Here is a 22,249-nt window from a genome sequence, read left to right as displayed (position 1 = left end):
TGAAAAGACTGTAATGAGACCCATTCTTTTGTGTGCTAACCCCTCAAAACTGAAGAAAAAATGTTCTGACATTAAGTAGTGGTAATGGTTATAAAATGCTGATGATATTAAATATCTCTGTACTGAAAAAAGAAATTTAGAGGTAGTAAATGTAAAAGACAGAACTGCAAGAGAATTTTATGACCTCCAAATATTGGCAATTCAAACATTATCCTTTCTTTTTTCCTATAAAGACTCGGCTTGCTAGATCATCATCTTTGATTCTCATTATCCTAGTTTGTCTGACATGTTTTTCATTTTCCTTTTGATGAATGAGGCATTTACAAGGAGTGTACATTTATATCTGATAAGCATTGCTAAGTTTTAGATCTTATATCTGAGCAGCTTTGGGTAAGGTTTAATTTTTGTAGCCCTCAATGAATTTTCTTTATTTACAACATTTTAGGAAGAAGTATTTCTTAAGTGCATATTTTTGTTGTTTTCTTTGATAGGAAACTTGGAAAATAATTGTACCCTTAGTTTTTTTCATTGTTTAGTGATTTCTTATTAAGAGTTTATTAGCATATGTCAATTATACTTAATGAATTTCATTACGTTGTTTTTATGTTCCCCCTTCTGCATCAAGAGTGTTGTAATTTTTTTAAAACACCTTATGGCTTATTCAATGCACTGTTGATCTGGGTGTGGTGGTGCACACACAGCATAGGGGAGGCAGAGGTAGGAGAGTCCCTACAAATTCAAGACCACCCTGTCCACATAGTCCAACCCTGTGTCAAAAACGAAGCTGTACAAAAATGTATTAACTTTGAAGATTTAAGAAAACTGATATCAGGCTGGAGAGATGGCTCAGCCGTTAAAGGCTAGGTTCACAACCGAAAATATAAGAAAACAGATATTGCCATACAAAAGCATTAAAATAAATCCCAATGTTTTACAAAATATGAAATCTGCAGAAAATAGCCTCCACAAAAATAAATAAATCTTTAAGGTTGTTTGAATATTCTAAGTGTTTATAAACCAGATAACTGTGAAGTTGATTATATTAGTAAGATGATTGATTAAATGTTAATATACAGTAATACAGTCACAGTTCTTTCTTCTTTGTCCTTCCTCCATGTCCTCCCATATATGCCTCCCCATTCTCCTTCAAATTCATGGCTCCTTTTTGCACTTGTTATTGCATGCATACAATTATGTATATGGATATATATTCCTGACAATAACCTGTTCGGTCTGTATAGTTTTACTTGTATGTATGTTTCTAGAACTCTAGCCCTGGACAATCAATGTCCAGTTCTTCCCTAGGGAAGACTACCTCTGCTGCTTCCAGGTTTAATCAGTTGCCTATAATTCTTTAAATACCATTGAGACCTAGTTTTTTTTGTTGTTGTTTTTTAAGTAAGCACTCTAAAATCAGGTTCGCATGGAAGCACACCTGTAATCCTAGCACTTGGGAGAAAAGGGCAGGGAAGACTCAGGAAATCAAGGCTGCCTGTGGGTACATAACATGTCGAGGCCATCCTGGCTGGTAGACGAGCCTGTCTCAAAAAACCTAAGCATTAAGTGTACAATGAGAATTCTTCAGAACTGAAATACGAACGTTACTGCTAATATTAGGTGAATTGTTTTTCTTCTAAGATTATAATGCTCCCACAAAATTTACCCCAAGTATTTTATTTCAATCATCTGTGAAACATTTTTACTGTCTGTACTGATAGTTTTAATTTTAAATCACCAGTTCGAAGTAGCAAGGCATAGTTATATACACTTGTGACCTTAACATATGGAAGATGGAAACAGTTTATTTAGAAATTTGTGCTCATCCTGTGCCTTATAATAAACTCATGAACAGTCTGGTTATATGATACTCTGTCTTAAAAGAAATATAAATCATACATCTAAACTAATAAATAATAATAGTACTCTAGTATGTAATTTTAAAGTATCTCAGATGCATAAGTGCAATTAATATATTGATTCTTTTAATAATTGGGCTAGAAATATAGTTCAGCTGAGTCTTGTCTAGCATGTAATGAGCCCTGGGTTCTCTCTTCATCACCACATAAGTTGGGTGATGTGGTAAACCCCTGTAAAAAGATAAAGCCAGGGGGAATCTTAATTTCAATATTATCCTTGGCTAAATAGGCTAGCATGTGCTAGACACCTTTTATAAAGGAAATTTACAAGTTTGTAAACCAACAGATAAACAAAAGCCAATTTCCAAGATTTAAAAAATTGCCTTGAGCATGTAGCCAACGTGACAAGTGTGACATTGTACTCTGCTCATGTTATTTTATTTAGTAGCCATATAACCAAGCACATATACATACCTCAGATTTTTTTTCTAATAGTGATGTATTAAAATTAAGTCTAAATTTTAATACTGGTTTGCTTTCAACTAAGAATACCTACTGTATACCACTTAAATATCCATTAATGCTCTAAAACTCTAAGAAGGATAATTAAAGAGTCTACTTAGAAACAACACTTCACAGGGCTGCTATACAAATCATTTGGGAAACCAACTGAAAACTTTGACTTGAAAATCTTACTAACATTGGTCAATGGTTTGGCCTCTGAAATGGGCTAATGGTGCTGTTTCTTTAACCTACTAATATGGTTTCACATTGGGGTTTTTTTTTTGGGGGGGTGTCAGATCACATGGCTTTTTTTTTTTTTTTTTTTTTTTGAGACAGGGTTTCTCTGTATAGCACTGGCTGTCCTGGAACTCACTTTGTAGACCAGGCTGACCCCTCCCAAGTGCTGGGATTAAAGGCGTGCGCCACCACGCCCGGCTTAACCCTTTATTTTTTAAGATTTATTTATTTTTTTTTGATTTTTAATATTTTTATTACATATTTTCCTCAATTACATTTCCAATGCTATCCCAAAAGTCCCCCATAGTGCCCCCCACTTCCCTACCCACCCATTCCCATTCTTTTGGCCCTGGCATTCCCTTATATTGGGGCATATAAAGTTTGCAAGTCCAATGGGCCTCTCTTTCCATTGATGGCCGACTAGACCATCTTTCGATACATATGCAGCTAGAGACAAGAGCTCCAGGGTTCTGGTTAGTACATCATGTTGTTCCAACAATAGGGTTGCAGATCCCTTTAGCTCCTTGGGTACTTTCTCTAGCTTCTCCATTGGGAGCCCTGTGATACATCCAATAGCTGACTGTGAACATCCACTCCTGTGTTTGCTATTAAGATTTATTTATTTACTATATGTAAGTACACTGTAGCTGTCTTCAGACACTTTTTCTTGTTGCTCCCGACCCGCTCCCTAGCAGTAGCTGTCTTCAGACACCCCAGAAGAGGGCGTCAGATCTCATTACGGATGGTTGTGAGACATCCCGTGGAATTTGAACTCTGGAAGAGCAGTCAGTGCTCTTAGCTGCTGAGCCATCTCTCCAGCCCTCAGTTGGCCCTTTATTAAAGCACTGTGTGTATTTGCATTGAGAGGGTTTCACATTGTTAACCAACAAAGTAATTAACAAGCAGAGCTTCTTGCATAAAACATTATGAACCATAAAATTTGAATTCTTTTTTTATTTACTATATGTAAGTACACTGTAGCTGTCTTCAGACACTTTTTCTTGTTGCTCCCGACCCGCTCCCTAGCAGTAATTAATAATTATTAGGAGAGGTCCAGGTCACAGGAAGAGGGAGTGGAGTGGCCAGGTCTTTAGTACTGGTGCGATGTGACACTTTCAGGTTGCCAGAGAAGGACCTGTGCAGTAACAAAGTGCACTTATACAAATGAATGATGGTACAAAGTCTGAGTATGAAAATTATATTTTCCCTTCTCCTTCATCTTCTGCATTACCTTCCCTCTTCCCAAAGATCATCGTTTTTCCTCTTTAACATAGTTACCATCATCTTTATCCTGATTTCCATTTTTCTTTAATATAAGAATCTTTTTTCAGGGACTGGAGAGATGGCTCAGTGGTTAAGAGCACTGACTGTTCTTCCAGAGGTCCTGAGTTCAATTCCCAGCAATCACATGGTGACTCACAACCATCTGTAATGGGATCTGATGCCCTCTTCTGGTGTGTGTGAAGACCGTGACACTGTACTAACATATATAAAATAAATTTTAAAAATTAAAAATAATCTTTTTTCTTCCAAATCTGAGCCTATTTCATTGTTGTCCTCTTATTCTTTTTCCTTCATCTTAATCATTAGACTTTTCCTCTTCTGAGTCTGATTATTTTTAATCCTCCTGATAAAAATCCATCTAAGTGTGTGGTTTGCTGTAGCAGTTCAAAAACAACTTTATAATCTCCCAGTTCCACAAGTCAAGGGAGAGCTACTTTACTGTGGTCCTGAATTTTGGTACGACTCTAATTGTTGTAGGACAGTTTTGGACATTTCTCTGCAAGGGCTGCATTTTGGAAGCAAGGGCTTCCAAACCTCCAGAAATCATGTTGCTACTAAATTCTAATTTTCCAAGCATAACCTGGGAATCTGTGCCAATATGTTTATGTTAACTTTCAGAACTGTAGTTATGTAAAAGTCTCCTTCACTACTTCAGTTTGCCCATTGACACAAAACAATTATTTTTTTAAAGATTTATATATTTATTTATTTCATATATGTGGTTATACTGTTGCTGTCTTCAGACATAGCAGAAGATGGTATTGGATGACTATTACAGATGGTTGTCAGCCACCATGTGGTTGCTAGGAATTGAACTCAGGACCTCTGGCAGAGCAGTCAGTGCTCTTAACCTCTGAGCCATCTCTCCAGCCAAGACACACAGCAATTATTAAGACTAGCTATCATATCTCTTCTAGGCTCTCTTCTTGAGCCCAGTGTTCTGCTTCTGCCAGTCTGCTAGTATTCTCTTCCTTCCCACTTTTCTGCCTTTCATCATACCCAGAATCCTAAATCATTTAAATGGTTTGAAAATGAATAAAAAGAAATGCAAATATAAAATCCCATTGCCAGTAAATAGGTTTGGAGGAAAAGGAAAAGAATATTAAGTAGAGTCCAGGGAGTGGGAACTCTTAACTTGACTACTTCCATTTTCTTGTCCACACACACATATAAACACCTTTACTGGTTGCTCAGAGACTGAGACTGCATCCTCCCCACCTCCTTTTTAATGAGCATCATTTAGTGTATCATTATCAGAGAGCCCTACAATCAGGAACCTCTATCACTACTGATTCCACTTCTAATTTTTTAACATGTGGGAAAGTATAACACTGTATTTGTTTATCATATGTGTAAAATCAGAGAAAGTGGGCTACAAGCTAGTAATCACTGTATTAATGAGCTACATCAATTGATCTTGTGACATCCGTGTTGACAGTGTTCTGGATAAATAAGTTTTCTGGGTTACTGGATATATGAATTTCAGATATACATGATATTTTATTGTATTTTACTTTGATGTGTACATAATATATTAAACTAATATAATATTATGTATAATATACAATTATATATGTAAGCATTAAAATTTATAAGTAAGACATATGGTTCAGAGATGTCCTCTAGGTATAATAAATAGTTCCTGTATTCAATTTTTATCAAATCACTGTGCTTTTCTTTAATATTTTTTAAGTTTGATGGTATATATTTTATAATGTAAGAATACCTCATTCTTATGCACTTTTAAATTGAAAATCTGGAAACATATTTTAGATGTTTGTATTTATGAAATTCACCTTTTGGGAAATTACGTTCATCCAAAAACTATTTCAGATCCTGCTTGTAGATCCTGCTTGACCAGTTGAAGAAAGTCAGTGTGAGTTTACAATTCCCACTATGTTATGTGAAGTAAAGGGGGACATTACAGTTTCTGGAACCATTTTTTGAAAATATCATGAAAGTAGGATAGACGATGGATGACTCCTTCAGGAAGTTCTAGTCACCTTATATGGGATACTGGAAGAATACATTTGAGATCAAGAAGAATTTACCTAGGAGTCATTGCTACTTGCTGACATGATATTTTGCCCAAAGTTATTATTTTTGGACTTCAGTTTCTTCATTTACATAATTTAAAAAGTAGCATCTACTAAAATAGCTCTAATATATACAGAATAGTCATTGCAGAATCTAGTATAGACAGTATTACAGCAACATGAATGTTGTGTCTATACATTGTGTAAACACTGAAAATTGGGTACTTTATGAGGTTTTCTAAAGCACATCATTAAAAATTTGCAAAAATAAACCTTACATCATTTATGTGCAAGACTGGCTTATTTAAAAGTTTCATTTACTCATTTATTTTGTTTAATTTTTAAGAGATTATAGTGTTTTAGTAGTTTATCATATGATATACACTTTTGAATATAAAATTTCATAATCACATTTGGACTGCAATATTTTTATTGTGTATTTTAAGAAGAACCATGATTCAGGGGAATTACACTAAGGTAATTATAATAAATTACTCATATAGAAGAGTGTATCTTATAATTAAGTCCTAAATGCCAACCTATTGCATTACTTTTATTCATAACTTTTTTATGTTTATAAAGGTAATACATATTCATTGTATAAAACTTTTTAAGTAGAAAAAGTTGCAAAAGAGGTAAATGACTACCATAAATTAACAACAACGCAAAACAAAGGCATTGTATAATCAAGTTACTGTCTTTATAGAAAATTGCTCTTACAAATCAGTTTAAAAGGGTAAATACCCCAATACAAAAATAGATATATATAATGCATGATATGGGCTATCAAAATAATATAGTAACCACAAAAATCTAATCAAAATATTTACGTTTTATCAGTTCTCAGGAGTAGTAAAAACTACAGGAGATTCAAACTGGAGGTTTGAGGTAAACAAAATTTTGGTATGTTGGATGGCACTTAGAAAACACAGATTTTAGCTATTTCTCTCCTAGTATTTCATGACAAGGAACCACTAACACAAAAAAGTATGCAAAATAAGGTATATGTAAATAATGAATATTTCTGAAAATAATATAAATACTAGTATGAAATAAACCATGTTATTATGTATATCTATACAATAGAGGTCATTAAGCCTGACAGTTATGTATGCATGTTTGATTAATAATACAGTGATCATTTTCTAATGAGTTAAAGAGCTTACCTTTAGTATGCTTTCATTTTTTGATATTATAAAGGAAGTGTATAATGAATATGATTAGTTATAAACTTCATCTATATATGTGCCTATATTTCAATAGTTATTAGCAGCCGGGCGTGGTGGCGCACGCCTTTAATCCCAGCACTCGGGAGGCAGAGGCAGGCGGATTTCTGAGTTCGAGGCCAGCCTGGTCTACAAAGTGAGTTCCAGGACAGCCAGGGCTACACAGAGAAACCCTGTCTCGAAAAACCAAAAAAAAAAAAAAATAGTTATTAGCATATAGTAATTGTGCATAATGATGAATTGCACAGTGGCATTTTTATACATGTATACATTTTATCATTCACCTCCTATTACTCTCCCCTGTTCACCTCCATTTCTGATGATCCGCCTTGCTCTTTCCACTTCTATCTTCATCTCCTTTTCCAATTTACTTCAGTGTGTCCTCTGACTCTCTTTTTTAAAATCATTTTTGATGACTGTAAGTTTCTTTGGGGCTGTTTTCAGGATACTAAGTAAAGAATTACTTACAGGAACATGGGCTCATTACCATAAGCTATGCCACTAAAGGAAAAAAAAATGTGTTTCCCTTATCCTAGAAGCTATTAATTGCCTATACATCCGCAGGGATAGTTGGCACCTGGTAAACCCTCTCCATGGCTGTTATTATCTGCTTATAGGTTGGGGAGTCAGGGGTGGCCTTAAGTCAGTTAAGTGGGTAGCCAACTATTCTGATCAGATATGAGTCCTGCAATACAGGAAGGACTTTACTGCTGGTAGTCAAAGTCCTGTGGCTGGGGCAGCTACTGTTGTTATTTTGCAAAATGGATACTATGCCTTCATGAAATTGCTGTCTAAATTGCTGTCTAAACTATGTTTATACTCAGATTGGTGCTCCAATCTTTGGTTAGAGAAGCTCTTGTTTGCTGTGGGCAAAGGTAAATGCAGAGAGTTATTACTGGTCAGACTATAATTGTATTTTAAGATGCATTCCTAGAATATTATTTGATGGATCAAAGGATAGAAACAATTTTAGAATTCTTGAACATTTTTTGCAGTTCTCAGTATTAATTTGATGGATCTTATGGCAGACAGGAGTAGTAATATGTTCTTACTAGTATTCTCAGGTGCTAGTCTTTAATCATGTTTGCTCTTATTCTTTGGTTACTTTGTCTTTTATTGGATCTTCTCCTTTTGCTTATGTGTAAGCTTTGTTTCTATGATAAGAATACAATTCATCATTTAGAAATGGGGTTCTCTAAGCTTGTTTTTAACTTTTTCATATTGCCTTTTTTTTTCTTTTCAGACGTGGGTTGGCAATAAGCGAAGAAAAATGAGTAGTAAAAGCTGTGAATCAGGAGCAGCAGGAACTGTGTCTGGTACCTCATTGGCAGCACCAGACATTACAGTCAGAAATGTGGTTAATATTGCCCGCCCTTCAAGCCAGCAATCTTCTTGGACTTCTGCCAATAATGATGTCATTGTAACTGGTATATACAGTCCAGTAAGCTCATCAAGTAAGCAAGGCACTACAAAGCATACAAATACACAAATTACAGAAGCACATAAAATTCCTATTCAGAAGGCAGCCAATAAAAATGACACTGAATTACAATTGCACATTCCTGTTCAAAGACAAGTAGCACACTGTAAGAATGCTTCTGTGCTCCTAGGGGAAAAGACAATTATTTTGTCAAGACAGACAAGTGTGCTAAATGCTGGAAACTCAGTGTACAATCACACAAAGAAAAGCTATGGGAGTTCTCCGGTGCAAGCTTCTGAAATGACAGTACCCCAAAAGCCATCTGTGTGCCAGCGACCTTGCAAAATTGAACCAGTTGGGATTCAAAGGTCATATAAACCTGAACATGCAGGTCTGGCATCACATAACTTATGTGGGCAAAAGCCAACCATTAGAGACCCTTGCTGTAGAACACAAAACTTGGAAATTCGTGAAGTGTTTTCATTGGCAGTCAGTGATTACCCTCAGAGAATTCTGGGAGGAAGTACCACACAGAAGCCGGGCTCAGCAGAAGGAACTTGTTTGTCCATTGCAATGGAGACTGGAGATGCAGAGGATGAATATGCCAGAGAAGAAGAGCTGGCATCAATGGGAGCACAAATAACAAGCTACTCAAGGTTTTATGAAAGTGGCAATTCCCTTCGAGCTGAGAACCAAAGTACAAATTTGCCTGGACCAGGAAGAAACCTGCCAAATTCACAAATGGTGAATATTAGAGATTTGTCAGACAATGTACTGTATCAAAATAGAGACTACCATTTGACACCACGGACCTCATTGCATACAGCATCTAGTACTATGTACAGTAATACTAATCCATCACGGAGTAATTTTTCTCCACATTTTGTATCATCAAACCAACTGAGGTTATCACAAAACCAAAACAATTACCAGGTAGGTATAAATTTATTTTATGAAGATTTTTATAGGTGTGCTTGTTTTAAAAACGATGGCTGTGTACAATTATAGTCTAGGTTACAATTCATATTTTGAAATAATTTGAGACTTTTATTTGAAAATGTTGGATTGTAGCCAACACCTAGAAGAATGGTATGTTTTCTTTATCAAGTTTTCAAATGATTAGGACTTTTAAAAATAAAAGGAATATAGACATTTAATAAAATTTGTCTGACAAAAAAAATGGTTCACGACATGGTACTTTATAGGAAGCATAAAATTTCCCACATCTAAAATAAGATTATATTGGTTATGTACCCAATTGCCTTCCTTGGATACATAGGTAGGCAGGTGATTCAGCACTCTAGATATTAATGGCTGCAAACTTAAGAGCTTGGATGGTTTAGCCAACTCATTTGTCTAAAATTAGATGCCTGATTAAAATGTTAAATTGAGCATTAATCAAATAATCGCTTGTATGATGCTTATTGGGAAAAGATATATCCTGAGTAAGACTTTTCAGAAACATTAGACTGGGAAACAAAGAGTATTTATGTCTTTACTGTTTTACACATTCAATTGTTTGGGTATGTTTCAAATAATCTCATTTTAAAAAGTTATTATATATATCTACATATTTACCTATATCTCTGTCTCTCCGTCTGAGAGACAGAGAGACTATATATATATATATATATATATATATATATATAGAGAGAGAGAGAGAGAGAGAGAGAGAGAGAGAGAGACAGAGACAGAGACAGAGACAAGACAGAGAGAGAGATCGCGCAAGCGCAAAAGAGCGAACAGAGAAGCTGTCTTCAGACATACCAGAAGAGGGCACCAGATCCCATTACAGATGGTTGTTAGCCACCATGTGGTTATTGGCAATTGAACTCAGGACCTCTGGAAGAGGAGTGCTCTGAGCCATCTCTCTGGCCTCCTCAAATAATCTCTAACTGTGAACCTTCCTCTACTTTCCTCTACCTTCCTCTACCTCTGAACCTTCCTTAAGGTCTACTCCTTAAAAGGAAAAAAAACCCAACAAAAACAAATAAAGATGTTGAGAATTTGAATAATAGGATGTGGCTATTTGCTGCGTTCCCTTGCTACTAGCTACACATCCGTATCTGTTCAACCACAGTACTGAAGGAAAGATGCTTCCAGGATTCTTGGATTTTAACAAAACACAATTTTCTCCTGGCTCCCTCTCTCTACTCTATAGTTTTATAATTCAAAATGAAAACAGTGGCTGATTGTAGTGGTATTTATCAGTAGTCACTACAAGCTCCTGGCCATCCTAATTCACATAACAAATTCTAGGTCAGCCTGGGCTACATAGTGAGTCCATGTCTCAAAACAGAAATAATAGAGACCATAAGGGTAGGGGAAAAAAATAAAAACACTATGATGTCGTACTGAAAGTACATCCCTCCAGCCCCAGTGCTTAGCTGTCCCACTTTTGGATATCTGAACTTACAGTGCATCGAGAAAGAGACCCCCAGACATCTGCAGACACATTACAGTAATAAAAAATTCAATCAAATTAAGCCTGCCGCTTGTCCACAGAAGAGATTAGGGATTGGGTCAAAACTGCTTTTATGCCATGTCACACTAAAAAACAGTTCTAAAAGTGGTCAATAAAAATACCATACATTTTACAACCACTTAGTCATTTGTTTAGTTGCCGTAGGTTTTGAAAGGTTTTCAGAGCTACCACAATGCTGATTTGTCCTTCACTACTTGTTTTTCATTTTGTTTTGACATAGAGACCCAATATAATGCTGACTTGGAACTGCCTATATAAGCTTACCTCAGTTTTGTAATCCTCCTGCCTCAGACTCCCACGTTCTAGTTATGTGCTCTGACCTCCATTCCATTAGTTGCTTACTTAATATTGTCTTAGCAGAACAATTTTCTAGTGCTTCCTAGCTCTTATTGTTGCTAACTTCAATCTGCCATTTGTTTTCAAAATATAGTTACTACATTAGAGCACATAAGGTTAGTGTAACAAGCAGCCATGGTGTTTAAAATAAAACAACAAAACAAAAACTCCGTATTTTGCTTCAAGGAAGAGTTATATGCGAAAGGAAAGATATAGTAAAAACGCTAGTATCCTCCAACGATGGCAGTTTACTAACAAAATATGGACATTCCATTGTTTCCTGGAGCTCTGATGTGTTGCTAGCCATGTTATAAAATTACTTCATTTCATTTATAAAATGGTATTGAAAACTTAATGCTACCATTTAGTAGGTATAGTTTCTGAAATTAGTAATGAACATTTATATTTTCTCAAATGTCCTTTTAACATGAGCAAAATTAGATAATAAAGCATTCTGGAAGGTTTCATTGCAAATTTGTACTTGTATACTGCCATGTGCCTTTGAACCAGAAAAAAAAAATCTTTCCAGATAAAGTTTATATCATTTTGCTTATAATGTTGCAATATTTTATAGTCAGTATTTCAAGAATTGGGAATAAAATGAGGTTTTTTATGTTATATCTGAGGACCTTTTCTGATTTCATTTACACATCATAGAATTCCAAGTTTCTTATTCTTTATTTTCATAACTCATAAAATTTAACCACTAAAATTATGTAGAAATAATTCAAAATAGCATCTTGGTTTTGAATTGCAAGAATTTTGATAGGCTAATAATCGTTCCTAAGCATCGTTCTATTATCACTTAATGGGAAAAGAAAAGATTTCTATATCTAAAGCATTTTAGTTGCTTATCCAAAGATGATAATATTAAAAAATAATTTATAAGGCTAATCTACTTCTCAGAGCCCTGATATAGACTGGGTAGGGAAAAGAGTGGAAAAAAGTTGATATGTGCATCACAACATTGTCTTTTTTTCCAAACAACCCACTCTCAAAAAGACAAATACGTAATGTTCTTTCTCATTCGTGTTCCCTAGCCTCTAACTGATAAATCTGTGTATTGAGGAGGGCACAAGCATTGGATAAACTAGGAAGCTCCAAAGACCTCATGAGACTGGGGAAAGTGGATCTTAAGGAAGGGAGTGAAGAAACAAGAGAGTGAAATGAAAGGCAGAATACTGCCTGAAAGCCTATGGTAGGACAAAGGGAAGGTAGCAAGAGAGGAAGGAGTGGGTAGGATAACAATCAATAAAACTGAAGTCTGCCTAAAGTGCCTTATGGGAACTGTTAATCTGTTACTTTGTGAACTGATTATATATATATATATATATATATATATATATATATATAGAGAGAGAGAGAGAGAGAGATACATATATACACACACATATATAGATATATATACATATATATAACATTAAATTATACATAAATATAATATATATAATATTTTTTAAAGTAAAATGTTCTTTTCAACCAGAAGAAATTTCCTCTCCTGTTCCCATGTTCTTACTTTATAAAAGAGTCTTTTGCATCTTGCCATGTTTAGCTTTTTGTAGAGTTTCAGAAAGTCATAGCAAGTGAGCAGTGAAGGCTGTAATCAATTCAATTAATTAGAAAGTATTTATTGACTTCCTGTCACATTCCCAGCAATATTCTCATGTTACACACCTCATAACCTAAAAATAAAAAATAAAAACTAGGGAACTCTGACAATTAAGCATTATGACTGGCAGGCATTGGTGCTTGTCTCATACCAGAACAATTGAAGGAAAGCTAAATCATTGATTTATGAATTTCTTACTGTTGACAGTTATTGCCTAATTGTTTCAGTTAATCAAATCACATTTAATGAAATGCTAATTAATAAAAATTCAATTTCCTTAACCCACATAAAATAAAACATATTTCAGTATGTAGCTTCAGTCATTTGAAATTATAAAAATAGGGTATTCAATATGTGTGTAGAATTCTTTATAGATGTCATAGTTAGGTTTCTATTGCTGTGATAAAGACCATGGCACAGAGCACCTCGGGGAAGAAAGAGTTTATTTAGCTTACACTTCCATATCACAATCTATCACTAGGAAAAGTCAGGGCAGGAGCTCCAGTAAGAACCTAGAGGCAGAAACTGAAGCAGAGACCATGGAGGATACTGCTTATTGGCTTGCTCAGTTTGCTTTGCTAAATACACTAGAACCATCTGCCCATTGATGGAATCACCCACAAAGCACAGTTTGCTTTCTTAAATACTCTAGGACCATCTGCCCATTGATAGCATTACCCACAGTGGGTTACACTCTCCTACACCAAAAATTAATCAAGAAAATGTCCTATAGGCTTGCCTACAGACAAATCTTATGGAGGTATTTTCTCATCTGAGGTTCTCTTTTCTCAGATGAGTCTAGCTTCTGTCAAGTTGACAAAATTAGCACAACTGACCCTTTGTCAACTTGACACAAAAACACATCACTATTAAACCGTAAGATTTTCTTTCTTGTTTGTCTCCCAAATGTCATGTTACTATTAATATTACAAAACAAAACATAGAATAACCTTAAAAGTTCCACAGTCTTGAAAAACTTCAACAATTTAAAAGCCAAGTTCTCTTTGAAAACTCAATGTCTCTTTAAAATTTCAAAGTTGCTAAAATATTCAAGGTCTCAGAACTGTGGATTCCCATAAAATAAGAAAACACTCTAAATACTTTATTGCTCCAAGAAGGAAGGACAAATGTATAGTCACAATCAAAGTAAAGCAAAACTGACATCCAGCAGTGTTAATCAAATACTGTAGCTGAATGACCCACAGCTAGGATTCTCTCATGATCTTCTGGACTCCACAGAACCTGGGGCAACTCCACTTCTTTGTCTCTGCCATCCACAACACACATAGTTCATTTCACAGTCTCAAGTTGGCTCCATTCTAAAGCTGTTGCTGTCCTTGGGGGGGTCATCCCATGTCACTGGCATCTCCAAAATGCTGTAGTCTCCACATGCTGCACCTTGACAAATGAACTCTCAGGCTTTCTTCAGGGACTCCAGACCTTATTACTTGGTGCCAATCCTCAGTCTTTTCCTAGAAGCCCTTCAATTCTGGGGTTTCTACTACAACAGAGGGTTTACCTTCACCAGTGATGTCTCCTGGCCTTTCATAGTGCCAAAGTCCAGTGCTTTTCCGGACTCCTTCATGCCTTCAAATTCAGTACCATGCTATACTGGATTATACAATGCTTATACATTACTAAGTTTGGCTGCCAGCACGAGATACAACCTTGTTCCCCTCTGGACCACAGCTTTCACATACTGAACCTAAGAGAACATTCCCCAAAGATTTTGCCTCAATGATGCTGGGCTTTTATTAATCATAGTTAATCTCTCAGCCTGATTGTCTCAAGAGGGCAAAGGTTTCATTGTAGCGGTGCTGGTCTCTTGTTAATCATAACTGACTTTCACCCCCAGCTGACCAAAACCCATGTATTTTACTTCAACTTATCTCTTGAGCAGCCTAAATCTAGTCTTTGCTGGGTTCTCAAAACTTCACTCTAAAACTTAACAAGCCAGGCTTCCATTCTCTGCATCTTTTTTCAGCATTATCACAGAACAGCTCATTAAGCTCTGGGTAATCAATGACTTTTCCAGCCCAGTGTCACAAAACACATCATAGTCTTCCTAAGAATGACATGGTCAGATCTGTCATAGTAATACCCCATTATAAAACACCACAACCAAAGCAGCTTGGAGAAGAAAAGGTTTATTTGGTTTAGATGTCCACATCCCAATCCATTGTTGAGGGAATTTGGGCCAGGAATACAAGCTGGAAGCTGGAGTGGAGGCAGGAAGTGACTTTGGTTTGAAATCTGTGTCTTATGGCTAAAGTAAGTTGCCTACTGACTTGCTCTCCATGGTTTTCTTTCTTAGAGAACTCAGAACCACCTGCCCAGAAGTGGCATTACCCACAGTGATCTGGGCCCTCCTATACCAACAATTAATCAAGAAAATACACCATATTCTTGCACACAGGCCAATCTTTTGGAGACATTTTCTCAGTTGAACTGTCTTCTTTTCAGATGACTAGCCTGGGTCCCATTGACAAAACACTAACAGAACAACTAAATTACTTTTGGAATCAAGTTAATGCTTTTGAAGAGTGATTCCTGTATGAACTTTCATATGACCTAAATTCTCTAAAAGGAAACAAACTTCAAAAATTAACCATATACATGGCTTCTGAATGTATACCCATCAAAACTAATAAGTATCTAATGTACAATTAATATATTGATATATGTCATCAGCTTCAAGCATAAGTGTGATTTTTTTCATGAAACGTGTTATATTTGGATTCACTATGCTCAACCACACAAGCGATGTAGTTCTCATTTACACTTAAGCAATTGTGTTATTTAAAAAAAAAACATCCATTTTTAGCCATAAGAAAGATTTCAAACTAAAGGCATTTCCTTGTATTAAACTTGTAATTCTTGGTTGAATTAAATAGGTTGGCCTGTCTAGGAAGTAGCTTTATGATGGTCATTTTAAAAGGTCATTGTCATCTCTCAAGTATTCAATTATTTTTATGTCTCTTATATAAGGTCTGTTTGAGTCTGTATTTTTTTTTTTACATTTTTCTTCTGCATTTCTACTTCCTCTTTCTTACTTTCTAGCCTGGATTGCCTCTTATACAAATTCATATGAAAGTCTCTACTTCTTATACATGGACAGTCATATTAAACTTCCGAATATATAAAAATACAGTTCTGAGACATAACAGGTATACCACAGAAATTTCAATAGCTCCATACTTTCCACAGAATTACATAGAAGTGTACATGGCACTCCTCACTTCCACGAAATGGCTTCAGCCTACCACAGCAGTGCTAGATGAACTGACAGTTCCTCAGATACAGCTGTGCTTTCGTGCCACAGCAGTGGTACGATTCTTTTTCCCTGGAATGTCTCTTTTTTATTTTTATCAAAAATTCTACTCACTTTTTAAGATTCAGCTGCGATATCAACCCACAAGTGGGTGTAATTTCGCCATACTTTGAACTCCTATTACTTTATTTATTGGACATCCATCATAATTCTTATTATAGTTGTCTTTGTATTAAAAATCTTTCGTGTACCTGTCTTATCTCTTCCTTTCAAATCATAGTTCTTGCCCTCCAGGAAATTAGGTTTTACCTATCTTTTTATTTCCTGTAACGGCTAAAACGGCATCTCATATAGGAGAGATACCTGATAGACATTTGAACAGAATTTAAATTAGAAACCTTGAAAAGTTATATCTACTTATTTTAATAATGTTCAATTTGTCAAAAAGTTTTTGAAGTCTTTTACAATTGTTTTAAGAACCTGTGGGATTCTTTTAAATGCTTTTACTGATGACAAATCATCACTAAAATTTGATTTTAGAAAATAGAATTCATTCTGAGCCACATTTAGTGAATAGTATGAATGTTTAATCTAGGCTGTATTTTTTAGTTACAATAAAAGGTGTATGAGTAATGAGACAGAGTCTCTGGATAAGGCGTGAACTGACATTTTCAAGTTACCCAAATGCTTTCAACAATGACAACATTATTTTAATGAGTTTATAATATCATTAATTTTCTAGTTTGAAATACAGAACACTCATTTGGCTGTGTAAGTTCTGAAATGTTTGTGAGATCCACCTTGTAGATTTATTTCATAATTTTCTAAATCAGGTTGTTTATGTGTAAAATTAAACTAACTGTCCATTTCATTTGAGTACTATGATTTATGGGTTCTAGTGCATGAGAATCCTGTCTTTCAATCTTACACCAAAAAAGACTCCTAAAAGTCAAAGGAATGTTTATTAGTCAAGTTTATTTTTATATAATCTAGCTATTCTAGCTGGCTGTTCTTTGAATTGAACTAGAAATATAAGGAATTAAAGAATATCTTACAGTAGATGTTAGTATTATTGAACGTTTTAGTAGTTAATGGTTTAGGATTCTGTTTTATCCATAATTCTTTGCTGTACCATACTTGTTTTCCAGAGGTTCTGCATAGCTACTTTTGAGTTATTCTCACTAGTAAGAATATATGAAGTGATTATTCAACATAATTGTATATCTCTATTTGTATGGAGCACATGATGTAATTATTTCAGTTGATTTGTCATATTTATTTCTAAAATAAAAAATCAATTATTCATACTCTGACATGACCTTCTGCATGTTAATAAAATACTTTTAGTTATGTTAAGCCAAGATTTCATGTCCATTATACAGATGATTGAAGTAATTATATTCTTAACTCTGATTCCTCTTCCATTTGTAAATGTTAAAAATCTCTCAAAAATTGGAGACAGTATTAGAAAATATTTGCTGGGATATGAAATACTTTTATACTATGGAAGATGTATGTATCTGTTCATGACTGCAACATTGCAGAATTTCATTATCAACACTAAACACTGGACTGCAACTCAAAAAGAACAGAATTTTCCTGACATCCTCTTTATCTACAGAATCTTTATATAGAGATGATAGAGCTTAAAATTTCATCTTTGCTACCTTTTACAGTTATGTATTGTTTATACAAAAGAATCATCCTTCAAATCATTGGTCTTAAAATCTATATTTATCACTTTGTGATAAGATGGAAGGCATATCAAGGTAGTGATCTAACGAGGACACAATTTAGAAAAAACAGTTTTTCAGTGATTTGTACTGAATCCCTAAGATTACTTAATTCCTAAAATATTGATATATCTTAATCCATATTAAGAAGGCACCTATAATAATATTTATATTAGTAAGTACTTAGTGTTCAAAGTAAATACTGCTAATGCGCTTCATTTATAGTAACATCTCTTGTTTTGTGATGATATGCTATTTAAAAATTCTTTTCTCTTAATCCACAGAGCATTGAAATTTAAAAATAATTTTATTTTTTACATACTTTCATATCCCTTACCGGTCCCAACAAGCATTTTTGTTTTAATTTCTGGAAGATTCTACACCATTTCTTGTTTTTTTTTTATTTTATTTATTTATTTATTTATTAGGTATTTTCCTCAATTACATTTCCAGTGCTACCCAAAAGTCCCCACACGCTCCCCCCCACTCCCCTACCCACCCACTCCCACTTCTTGGCCCTGGCATTCCCCTGTACTGAGGAATATAAAGTTTGCATGACCAATGGGCCTCTCTTTCCAGTGATGGCCTACTAGGCCATCTTCTGATACATATGCAGCTAGAGACACGAGCTCCGGGGGGTACTGGTTAGTTCATATTGTTCTACACCATTTCTAATTATTTTTTTCTATAAGGGAAGGCTCTTTAAATAAGTAAGGAATGGATGCCTTCGATTTGGACTATGTTCTAAATACATATCTATTTTTCTCCACATCATATACAATGTTTGTTTTTAGTGTTGATGAACATTACAGGCAATGTTAATATATACTAAGATTCCATTTGTTGTTTTCACAGATTTCAGGAAACCTTTCTGTGCCTTGGATTACAGGGTGTTCTAGGAAAAGAGCAGTAAGTAATCTTTGCTTTAATGCAACAAATGAGTTTCCTGTCATATTCTTAGTGGGAATATCATTGAAAATTTTAAATGATTTTTATTGCACTAATAAAAACCTAGCTTTGATAAAACTAAATTGGCTCAAAATGCATATTTCTAGATCATAATATCTAATCTTCAAAGGCAACCTTAATTCCTGAAATTAATATACTGAGTAATCTGTGGGCAGGACATTCTGTTTAAAAACAAATTTATGTTTTTATTTGCAAGTTTTTTTTAATACTACAGTTTATAAAAAAAAGAAATGTTTAAGTAAAAAAATAAAAGAAAATAGATTCATAACTAAAAGAAAACATTTAAAGCAACTCACAAAATATCTTAGTTTTCTCTTTCACTGATCATACAACTTAATCTTAACAGACAATAAATATTTACTAATATACCTCACCACTCTTATTATAATTCAGCATTTTAGAAGTGTATGTAGTTAATATTTATAACTACTCTAAGTTCTTTACTGTAATATCATAGAAATTCAGTAAGATTACATTTTCCCATAAAATCTCATTGACTTTTTCTGTGTAGGACTCATAAAACTATATTTAACCAAGTACCCAGAATACTTTGTTGTATCTGGTACATACAAAAACCTGCAAAGTTGTGGAAAATAAATGTACATTTATAAAGGTAACCGAAGTTACAAAAGGATGGATGGGTTTGAGAATGAATGAAATTAGAGCTAGGACTTCAGTATTCAGACAAGACTGTTCAGATTTTTTACTTCCTCTTCATCTCTGTAACATAGATAAATGATGGAAATAATGTAAGAGATTTCTGAAAGGTGGAAAGAAGGGGAAATGGTTAGAGAGCCCAGGGCCTGGAGGAATCATAAGGTACATTGATTGTCATTTACTTAACAACAAAAGCAGAAGGCCACCTGATTTAAATGGCATGTAACACTTACACTAGCAACAGGAAAACACACACACACACACACACACACACAGCATTAATACCTTTATCTTCCTGAAGAGTTCCATAAACAAGTTTGGGAATTTGGTAAGGAGGATCAGCTAAGAAGCTTTTACTGACACATTGCAGCCAGAGAAGTGTTCACTGGGACTGAGCTTAGCCATTCTCCTAGAGACTCCCAGATAGAGAGCAAAAGGAGGACACTGAAACAAACAGCTTTGTCTGTGGAGCCTCTCTCGGCATCCTCTACACTACACAGCACTGCATATTGGCATCATCAAGAGGAATTAAGACGCAGCATGAAGTTCCTGAAATACGGTGACTCCACTTTTCTTTCTACAGATATAGACCTGTTGATTGGCATTATAGGGACATTATCCTCACAAGTGCCTGGGTTTCTATCACTTTAGTTGGCACTAAAATGCATTAGTGATGTCAGATCATATGAAAATACCATCAAAGAAGATACAGAAATTAAAGAATCACTTAAACTATAATCTTACTAGGTTTCCAGAGAATGCCCTGAAACAGGCAAAGGGTTAAGGTAAGTCAGTCTTGAGGTAGTGTCTGAGGTAAAGGTACAGCTTACTTAGGGAAAGCAAAGGGTCCTGTTTTTGAAAATTTCCTTTGGAAAGGGTAATTGTCACACCACAAGAAGTAGGTCTTAAGTCAGTTGACATTACCATATTAGGCTAAAATGCACTGTGAACTCTGGTTTAGGGCTAAGGCACATGTTTGCAAAGTTCCGGGCACATCTCCGGTTAAGGGGCAAATGGAAAAGAACACAGAACAAAGGTCCTAGATAATATATGGCTTAACAATGTGACAGTGGTGGGCCTGTTCTGGGCCTGGGAAGCAGGGAAACTGAGTGTGTTCTTGCCCTTCTAAAGCCCTTCCAGTTAGAACTTGCTAGAAGGCTGTTTTCCAAAGGGCATAGGCTCCCCAGTCTTGTGATGGGACAAGACTGTATATGTCACCAGAAGTCTAAGCCAAACCTAAGCAGATGAGTATCTATTAAAAAAAAAAAAAGATAAGACTGAAAGCCTAGGAAGATAGTGGTCAAGATATCCAGGAAGCAGGTGAAAATCCCTCAGTATACAAAGTCACTGGGATGATAAAAAACCAGGCTACTGGCACACACAGATGGTGGCATTGACAAACAAGGTAGAAAAAAACTGTGAAAGCACTAAAATAAGCAGGTTCAAGTTATCTTCAGTGGCAGCAAACGGGTGTTAGGCTAGAGGCTAAGACTATAGCTTGGTTGGTACAGTGCTTGCTTGCCATGCATTCAGCACTGGCTTCAACACCCCCTCTCCCTGCCTCTATGAGGGCGCCCACTCACTACTGCCTAAGTGGCCTGACGTTGCCCTATCCTGGGTCATCAAGCCCCTCCACAGGATCATGGGGCTTCCCTCCCAGTGATGCCAGATAAGTCCATCCTCTGCTACATATCTAGCTGGAGCCATGGGTACCCACTGTATAGTCTTTGGTTTGTGGTTTAGTCCCTGGGAGCTTTGAGGGGTCTGGTTAGTTGATATTGTTGTTCTTCCTATGAGGTTGCAAACCCCTTCAACTCCTTCAATCCTTCCCCTAACTTCCCCATTAAGGGTCCCCACTCTCAGTCAATGTTTGGCTGTGTATATCAGCATCTGTATTGGTCAGGATCTGGTAGAGCCTCTCAGGAGACAGCTATACCAGGCTCCTGTCAGCAAGCACTTCTTGGCATCAGCAATAGTATTCGGGTTTGGTGTCAGCAGATGGGATGTCCCTAGGTGGGGCACTCTCTTGATGGACTTTCCTTTAGTTTCTGCTCCACTCTTTGTCCCTGTATTTCCTTTTGACAGGAGGAATTCTGGATTAATATTTTTGAGGTGGGTGGGTGGCCCCATCCCTCAACTGGAAGCCATGCCTATACATTGGATGTGGTCTCTACAGGTTCTATCTCGCCTTTGTTGGGTATTTTGGCTAAAATCCTCCCGGTTGGGTCCTGGGAACCTCTTGGGTCCCTGGCATATGGGATTTTGTAGTGGCTGCCCCTAGTTCCTTCTCCCTCACTGCTACACACCTACTTTCATATTACTGACCCACAGTACTTCTCCCTCATCACCTCTCATATCTGAACTGGTCCCCCTTTTTCCCTCTCCTTCTTCTCTCCATCCCAGATCGCTCTCTCCCTCTATTTCCCAGAGATTATTCTCTTCCCCCTACTGAATAGGACTATAGCATCCACACTTTGGTGTGATCTTTTTTTCTTTGGTTTCATATGGTCTGTTGGGTTGTATCATGGGTATTCTGAGCTTCTTTTTGGCTAATATCCACATATCAGTGAGTACATACCATATGTGTTCTTTTGTGATTGGGTTACCTCACTCAGGATGAAATTTT

The 22,249-nt window shown here is 35.8% G+C and overlaps 1 protein-coding gene across 5 annotated transcripts in view; it reads left to right on the top strand.

The window, feature by feature from the left end:
• The window catches only part of Hdx (highly divergent homeobox), a 121,273-nt gene that overhangs the window by 25,955 nt on the left and 73,069 nt on the right, over window positions 1-22,249 (top strand). For all 5 annotated transcript variants that reach the window (XM_029472958.1, XM_029472957.1, XM_029472959.1 and 2 more), the window contains 2 exons: window positions 8,387-9,496; window positions 18,853-18,906. In XM_029472958.1, coding sequence (XP_029328818.1) covers window positions 8,387-9,496; window positions 18,853-18,906 — 1,164 coding nt within the window. The remainder of the gene's footprint in view (window positions 1-8,386; window positions 9,497-18,852; window positions 18,907-22,249) is intronic.

This window comes from Mus caroli, chromosome X, assembly GCF_900094665.2.
Source record: "Mus caroli chromosome X, CAROLI_EIJ_v1.1, whole genome shotgun sequence".
NCBI classification, from domain to species: Eukaryota; Metazoa; Chordata; class Mammalia; order Rodentia; family Muridae; genus Mus; species Mus caroli.
The sequence above is the reverse complement of the archived record's forward strand: the minus strand, read 5'-3'. Positions and strand labels throughout refer to the sequence as shown.